The 8,962-nt window shown below is 41.6% G+C and overlaps 1 protein-coding gene across 1 annotated transcript; it reads right to left on the bottom strand.

Moving 5' to 3' along the window:
- Positions 1–7,731: 7,731 nt before the first annotated feature.
- On the bottom strand, positions 7,732–8,881 carry LOC134468642 (polyubiquitin-B-like). The gene is made up of 2 exons (XM_063222537.1): positions 8,801–8,881; positions 7,732–8,456 (listed from the first exon to the last, which is right to left on the bottom strand). Exon 2 carries the CDS (start codon positions 8,453–8,455, stop codon positions 7,988–7,990), a length of 468 nt encoding a protein of 155 aa, XP_063078607.1. The 5' UTR covers position 8,456; positions 8,801–8,881; the 3' UTR covers positions 7,732–7,987.
- Between the last annotated feature and the right edge of the window lie 81 nt (positions 8,882–8,962).

Consider the following 8,962-nt stretch of genomic DNA (forward strand, 5'->3'; position numbering starts at 1 on the left):
TGGCTTATGAGAGGATACACCTTTTTTGTAAAACTCACTTGTTTACCACCACACATGCTTGACACCATCTAAAGCAAATTTGTTTATCTTGGTCTCAAGAGAGATGAACAGACCAAGGATATGGATCACTGGAACCATGTCGTGTGATCTGAAGATACCAAGATAAACAAATTTGCTTTAGATGGTGTCAAGAATGTGTGGTGGTAAACAAGTGAGTTGTACAAAAAAGGTGTATCCTCTCATAAGCCAAACATGGTAGTGGGACTGACATGGTTTGGGGATGCATGAATGCTGTCAACATTGGCAATCTGAAATACACCTAAAAGAAACATGCATGTCAACATGCACTGTGACTACTGAAGCAGATCATGATATTCTCCATAGGATTGCATTCAAATCTCACACCAATCTATTTAAGCCAGATGCAGACTCAACATTTAAAAGTTCAATGCAAAGAAAGATTGAAACGCACACTGATGACCTCCCTTGTCATCCCTTTTCATTTCGTTTCATTTTGAGACGATTCGAGCCAACATAGCCCCTTCTCTACCGGATTTTAATCTGGGGTGTACTCACTTTTGTGAGTACACGTTCAAACATTAATGGCTGTATTTTGTTTTTTTCTGAGTGAACAAGAAATTTAAGTGGTTAAATATGTTGTTAAAAGGTCACTAATCATTGTGTCAAAGTTACATTTCTGTAATGCTTTCCTATGAAAAGATATACTCAAAAATCTGCAAAACTGTGAGGGGTGTATTCACTTTCGTGATATACTGTAACTGTAGCTTTGCGCCGCTGTCAGAAGCATTTCTAACGGTGAATCAGTGCTGCAGATTAGCTCTGATCTGTAAAAATCCGCTAGCACTGTCTTCTTCTACTACAGACATAACCGTCCCCACACGTTTTCTAGAGATTGGCATTGCGTGCATGGTGCTGTGACATCATACGTAATGTCATGATGTCATCTGGTGATTTTAAGCGACTTTTCAGAGAGCCAATTGCGACTTTCTGTGATTTTTAGCAGGACTGAGTCCACTGGAAAATCCATATTGGTTTTTCTCTTACAATGGCTGCCGTTCCTCATGGCCCAGGGATCCTCTGGTTGTCGTCCCCCATGCCCCAGGGGCCCTCTGGTTGCCATACATCATGGCTCAGGGGCCCTCTGGTTGCCATATTCTGTGGCCCAGGGGCCCTCTGGTTCCTATACTGCATGGCCCAGGGACCATCTGGTTGCCATTTGATTGCCGTTTCCTGTGGCCCAGGGGCCCTATGGTTGCCATATCCCGTGGCTCAGGGGCCCTTTGATAGCCGTCCCCCGTGGCCCAGGGGCCCTCTGATTGCCGTCCCCCGTGGCCCAGGGGCCCTCTGGTTGCCATATCCCGTGGTTCAGGGGCCCTTTGCCATCCCCCGTGGCCCAGGGGCCCTCTGATTGCCGTCCTCCGTGGCCTAGGGGCCCTCTGACAGCTGTCACTCCCCCCAGCCCATTTCAGTTAACCCTTATAGACTAAAGAAGTACAACTAAAGAAGATCCTAGAATAGAGGGCTCTATCGCAATCAGCATCGACATCGGTATCTGGATTGTTGTTGGGCCCCCCCTGGGCCCCCTGGATCCATGGGCCCCGGGGCACCAGCCCCACTCGCCCGGTCGGTAATACGGCCCTGGTCTCAAGTCCATCTTCCCATATGCATTATTTCTGTAGGAGCAAAAGAAGAATGATGTATTAAAAACAGTCAAATACAGAACTTCTTGTAAGGTTACACAATTTGTTCACGCAGCTAGGTAGCAATTCATTTAAGCTGCATTCACTCACATCGCTACTATGTACTCGCTCAGTGAGGGAAGTCAATAGAATGTGTGTGTTCCAATGATGCGAGGACCGTGCAAGTGATGCGGGTTGACTCAGAGACAAAAACAATATTTAAACTGCACAATGCGAGTAAGCGAGAAACCAATTGGAATGTAGAGGTTGGATTATAGACAGTTAACCTCTCGCTTTTTGCAGTGACTGTTAGCTGCTAATCCTGTGGGAATACACCATGAGCAAGTGACGAGCAAGCGAGTGAGCTAGAAGTGAATATCTAGTAGCAACGTGTGTGGATGTGGGGTTATACTCCATGTTCATAAAACAACAAGAAGTGAGACATCGTCATGGTTCTGAATCGGATCATTTCTGCATCTCTTCGCCAGGTGCTGCCTTCACCCTTGCCTTGATAACTAAAACACCTTCAAAATGCCTGCTAAATGTCAAAGCCATTTTGGGAGAAGGTACAGTCAGCCTATAAAACCCCAAATATCTCAACCTCTAAAGCACAGAAAAACATTCAATGAATTGCATTTAAAAGCTAAGACCCACACTGCAATTCCGTCATATACAGTCAATCCGGAAAGTATTCACAGCGCTTCACTTTTTTTCACATTTTATTATCTTACAGCCTTATTCCAAATGCTACAAATGAATCTCTGTTGTCAAAATCCTACACAAATTATTCCATTATGACCATGTGAAAAACAAGTTGTCTTGACAGTTTTGAAAATTTATAAAAAATAAAAAACAAAGAAATCATTTTTACAAAAGTATTCACAGCCTTTGCTTAATACATTGTAGAACCACCTTTGGCAGCAACTACATTCATTTTTTCATTTCGAAATGAAAAGGGATTAAAAGGGAGGTCATTGGTGTGTGTTTCAACCTTTCAGTACATTGACATTGTACATTCTGAGTCTGCACCTAGCTGAAATAGATGGGTATGAGTTTTGAATGAAATCCTATGGAGAGTATCATGGTCTGCCTCTGTAGTCACAGTGCATGTTGACATGCATCCTTCTTTAGATGTAATTCAGATCTCCAATGTTGATGGCATTCATACATCCCCAAACGATGTCAGTCCCACTACCATGCTTGACTAGCCAGATGAAGCACTTTTTTGGTAAAATTCACTTGTTTACCACCACACATGCATAACACCATCAAGCAAATTTGTTTATCTTGGTCTCATCAGACCACACGACATGGTTCCAGTGATCCATATCCTTGGTCTGTTCATCTCTCTTGAGACCAAGATAAACAAATTTGCTTTAGATGGCGTCAAACGTGTGGTGGTAAACAAGTGAGTTTTACACAAAAAGTGCATCATCTGGCTAGTGAAGCATATTAGGCACCACAGAGAAGGAAAATAAAAAATAGTAGGTAATCATCTCAAAAGTCAGAGAAGGCGTACCGTGAGACGAGGGTCCTGCATGAAAATAAGATCCTGGTCTTCTTTCAGAAGGTACAACAACAGATACTGGCATGGCTGCAAACATGAAAGACAAAGGGTCATACAAGGAAACGCTCATGCGGTTTTCAGGCCCGTCCAGAACTGTCACTATACTGGGAACTAAAGATGATAAAAAACCTTTCAGGTCCCAGACGCCCTGACTATTAGTGTGAACATGTTAATCGGTTCAAGATAAATTGCGTAAACTCAGCACCAGCACATTTCTCACCCTCAAAAGAAATTTAGTCTGTTAATCAATCATTGGTTATTATTAATACAACTACCAATAACGCTAATTCAAATATGAGGAAATGCATTTGATTAAAAGGTGCACTGTGTAGGATTGTGGCCAGAGTAGGCATCGCAACTATGCTACTAATTGAAACTGCTGCCTCTTGCCGAATTTTATCTGTTCATGAATATTTACTAAGTAATAAACTAATATTTACAAGTATGACCAAAATACAGCAGATTTTGCAGCTAAAAATGTCTATTTCTGAAAATTCAAAATGACCAGCATGGACCATCATTTATGAAAAGTTGAATTTTGTGCAATAATGAATACTTAAAATTTGATGGCGGTGGTATGCATTCATGAAATAAATTAACATTTGTGAATGGGCAGCATGATTTCTGGAAATAAACTACTAAAAATATTACACAGTGCAACTTTAAACATCCTATCACTGTGCTGTTGATCATGACGGAGCTCTCCATGGCCTCAGTCATGGTCATGGTGCGATGGCACAGCTCGTTAGACTTCTCCACGATGCAGAAGGTGCACATCCACCGCTCCCTGTGGGTAACAACATGCTTTAAGCAGTAGTACAGCCAAATGGACAAGCAACATCTAGTTCCAAGGCCCCCATTGCAAATATGGCAAGTAAATTCAACAACACGGTTTGGGGAAGGGGGAATATTAATCCATGGGTAAAGCAGATAAGACATGAAACACGTCATCACAAATGCACCACTTTGCCATGCATAGGTTATACCAACCAATGGCTTTAATGACAAATATCTCAACCATGAATCCATGCATAAGCTGTTTGACTGAAGCTAAACTAAACTAAGGATAAACATAGCTTGTGAATACTGAGGGGAAAGACACTTGGGCAGCTGTGGTGTAATGGTTAGGGAGATGGGCTTTAGATAAGAGGGTTGCAGGTTCAGATCCCGTCCTTCAGCTCCCTACTTCACTCCAATCCACGGCTGAAATGCCCTTGAGCAAGGCACCACACTGCTCCAGAGACTGTAACCAATACCTTGTAATAACTAAGTCGCTTTGGATAAAATCGTCAGCTAAGTGCAATGTAATGTAATGTAATGAAACTACTGAACAAGGCACCTAACGCCACACTGCTATAGGAATGGCGACTAATACCATACCTGTCAACCATCCCTAATTTCCCGGGAAAATCCCTATTTTTGACTCATTTCCCGATTTCTTCCTGATTTCAATTATTTCCGGGAAATATCCCGGATTTTTCACATTATCAAAAAACACTGTTGGTCCAGTAGGGTATTTATAGGCTACCTACGGCCCTGTCCAACGAGCCACACCCCCTCTTGAAGGGAGAGGCAGAGGGTCTTGCTTATCAAGCTACCTGCCAGAAGACGGTAGGCCTATGCCAGATACCAAGAATTGAAGTTCCTTGAAAATACGAGCTGTCAACTTCGAGCTCCGTAGCGCTTGTGCGCCCATTCTTTTCCTCAGAAACCGTCAGTTCATGCAACGTATAAAACAGCCTCGTAACAGCGAATCATGCGATTAACCTAATCACAACCTGTACCAGCACCAAGTTTTGCACGAACAGACAACTTGTGCGACAAAACAACAAGAAGAAACTCATTGCGCTCATTTCATTGTTTTGTTTTCATTGCATTGTTTCTCAACACTGTAAAACTTGTGCTGAGGGATTCTAGACAGCATCTGTCTTTGCACGCGCGCAGTTGTGAAAAGCAGAGTAGAACGCACCGTCCGATCTGTCTCTGTCATCCCGTTGACTGTCAAAATTTGGCCTTTAAGAAATTTTCCCGGATTTTGGCTTAAAATATGGGCTGAAATTTTGAGGCTGCCTGACCCTCCGAGTGCTCCGCCTCCCTATTTTGCATATGAACCGACTGCCTCAATGGAGGATCAGTCTGGAGGTTGACGGGGTGCTGAGTGACCTACTTTCGAAAAATTAAAAGTTAAATAGCATAAAAACGATTTGTGCACAAACGTTAATTTTGCCTGCACAAACGTGCACAAACGATGCACAAACGATTCCAACCATTTTGAAGTCATTTGGATGTTAATGGGGTGCTGAGTGACCTACTTTCAAAAAATTAAAAGTTAAATAACATAAAAACGGTTTGTGCACAAACATTAGTTTTGCCTGCACAAACGAAGCACAAACGATTCCAACCATTTTTGAGTCATTTGGAGGTTAATAGGGTGCTGAGTGACCTAAGGTCACCAACCTCTTAAAATGTAAATATCTTAAAGAGGGTTTGTGCACAAACGCTCATTTTGCCTGCACAATCGTGCACAAACGATGCACAATCGAACCAAAATGCTTTTAATCAGATTTTCAACATATGGGGTGCCAACTTCACACAGGTTTTGGCCGGTTGGCTGGTGCTAATTTAGAGCCCTGTACACAAATACTGTCATAAACCATAAACACATACTTTCACATAGCATATATTCACACACCCACTCATATATGCACACTCCAACAGAAATACTGTACACCCCAACACACATTTACCAGTGACAAGTGTGTCCCTTCAAATAAAAGAACGCCATTGCTCATATAGCATTCCAGCAGGTGGAGCCATTTTAACAGATTGACATTTCTGGCACTGATAACATTTACATTTATTATTTTGTAAATAGGCTTTACACTCTATAAAATCTATTATAACTACTAGGCCTACTATTTCAGAATCCCCATTTCACAGATGCATTCTGTACTACAGTAGTATAATGATTCGTTTGAGTAATATTTCGGCCAGAGTTTGGTCTGTGACTGTAGGTTATATAAATAAAAAGAGAACAGATCTTTGTCTGCCAACAAATAGATTCCATTATAATGTATTACTAGGTAGGAAACAGAAATCTGCATTCTAATATGCGGACTCCCATCCTCCCTTGCATGCTTGTGGCCTCGCAATGCATCACTGATGACAGAAGTGCATTTCAATATCTTGCAAAAGCGCAATTCTATGTCATTTTCTCATTTGCAGTCGGTATGGTGAATGAAGAATAGTCTCCCACAAGTTGTTGTGGCTAGGCTGACAGCGGGGAAACTTAATTGCAATCTCTATGGAGGCAGGGCGTCAGCAAAACGTGACGCCGCAAGCACAGGTCTAGGACGGGAGTCTGCATTTTAGAATCCACCCTATGTATGAGTCATTGGATTTCCCCTACTCAGGTGAGTGAGGACATGCCAGCAGGTTAACATCAGCTGATACAAGGGAGGAAAGGAATGTAACCTATGATGTCACATATATGGGGCTTTGATTTACGTATTTTTGGACACCATTTTGAGAACTGTTCAACCAACAATCATGCAAGCGGTCAGCCTGTGGATGTGTTAAATAGACCTAAATCCTCAACACTTTGGTAGTCTTCCATGTCCATTCTGAATTTCTCTCCCAAAGAGACAATAAAGGATAATCTAATCGTAATCTAATCTATAATCTAATGTTTCGTCACTGCTGCAGTTTAAAGAGTATTTGTCCTTGGAGGCCTAGTGAATCCCCATTCAGCAAACATGGCTTTACTTGAAACTTAAATCTGTCCTAAGAATAGTAATGTTTATATTTAGTTAATGTTGATCTATTTTGCAATGTTCTTTATATGCATTATGTATTGGCATAATTGGCCCTTGGGAACACCACTCTACTCTAAAATGTGTCCAAAAGTGAAGTCCCCCATCCTCTTAGAGTTGTGTCTAACATACCATCATCTTCTTTACCCATGTGAACCCATGCTTGAAGCCAGCTAACGCTACTGGCTGGATACACATTAAAGAACACCAGGTAGCCTTTTTTGGGGTTGGGGACATTGTTCTGCCCTATCAAGCAAAAAGGCAGCATCTGAATTGTTGTTGAAGACGAGTTAGGCCTACTATTTTTTAATTACATATATCAAAATATGAAGTTAAATAAAAGCGTTGGTCTGCATTAAATGCGGCAATATAAAACAGCAAAATGCCAATAATCAACCCAAAATAGTCTACTAATACAACTTGTTCTGGAATAGGGAGATTTTAAAATCATTTTACTCAGTTTGGAGGTCTGCAATGAGGCTACTGCCATTTGCGTTGTAGGTCAGTAGGCCGATTGCAATGTTCATAGGCCCTAACCCAGAGTTATCAAAACATTGCACATAGGCAACTCAGACAAAATACTCTTTACATACATTTCATGAGATGCAGATTAATTGATGTACATTGCAAATGAAGACACTGCCACAGAAAATGTATTAATAATATTTATTTAAATATATTAACTTTAGAAGGGAATGCAAATGAAAATTGGAGAGAAAAGTGCAAAGGTAAAGTGCTCGGATTGGAATGTGTGTGTGTGTGTGTGTGTGTGTGTGTGTGTGTGTGTGTGTGTGTGTGTGTGTGTGTGTGTGTGTGTGTGTGTATGTGTGTGTGCGATCCAAATCAACAGAATACACTGCCATTTCGTCCATTAGCCTACAGAATGATAAGATGATTCATTTTCCAAATCAGCCCCCTCTCAGACGGAGAGTAAGGTAGATAGTGCTTCCAGACACAATGTTGTAGTCCTCCAGTTTTCGTCCATCGTCAAGCTGCTTTCCCTCGTGAATAAGTCTCTGCTGGTCCACTGGAACTCTCTCTTTTTGGTAGACCTTGTTCTTGAAAGCTGTGACAGTTTCACCTGGCACCACATTGTAAGTGGACGTCTGGCCTTTCTCATTCTTCAGAAACACTTGCATTGGCGGAGGGTCCGTTACCAGAACTATGACGCAGGATCCAGGTTTCAACCCGATGGCAGCGAGGGTGTTGGAATCATTGCTGAAGTTGATCCCGTTTCCCACAGCTGTAAGCTTCATCCGCGCAGGTGCAATGCCACTCTTCTGATGAATGACTTTCTTTAACTCTCCAATCGTGTTGCTCGGGTTCACCTCTACGTGATATGTAGAGCCCTCCAGGAATTTTATTTGGAGATTCATTCTGGAAAAACAAACCATAATAATAATAATTAAAAAAAAAACACTTCAGGAAAGAAGCTTGTGCTTTGGTCATGAATAGGCTATGCCGACAACTCTGTTACCGCCAATAGTAAATTCGAATTCAGATAGGATTGCAGATATCCAAACAGTTAGGCTATATCGCATGCTAAACAAACCCCAAACAAATAATAATAATAATTTTGCATATGCCTATCATTGGACAGTAAGCAAAGGCTGAATATTTTCATAAGCTGCTCAATCAAATAGTGTAGGCTATTCCACATTAGGCCCTACATGAAAATTTAAAGTTTATAGTTTAAAAATCCTTCAGGCTATAGAGCATACCTTAGTTGGTAAGATGTCCACGAATATAATAGTATTTGAAGATCCGCTTGATTAGGCTACTCGAAAGCTTTAAGCAGACTGTTATTCGGCTGGGTGTTCAGCTGCTTTTATTATGGCGGTGATCCGCCCATCGACGGAGGGCAAGATTTCATTTCCCTACAT

This window comes from Engraulis encrasicolus, chromosome 2 (genome assembly GCF_034702125.1).
Source record: "Engraulis encrasicolus isolate BLACKSEA-1 chromosome 2, IST_EnEncr_1.0, whole genome shotgun sequence".
Classification (NCBI taxonomy): domain Eukaryota; kingdom Metazoa; phylum Chordata; class Actinopteri; order Clupeiformes; family Engraulidae; genus Engraulis; species Engraulis encrasicolus.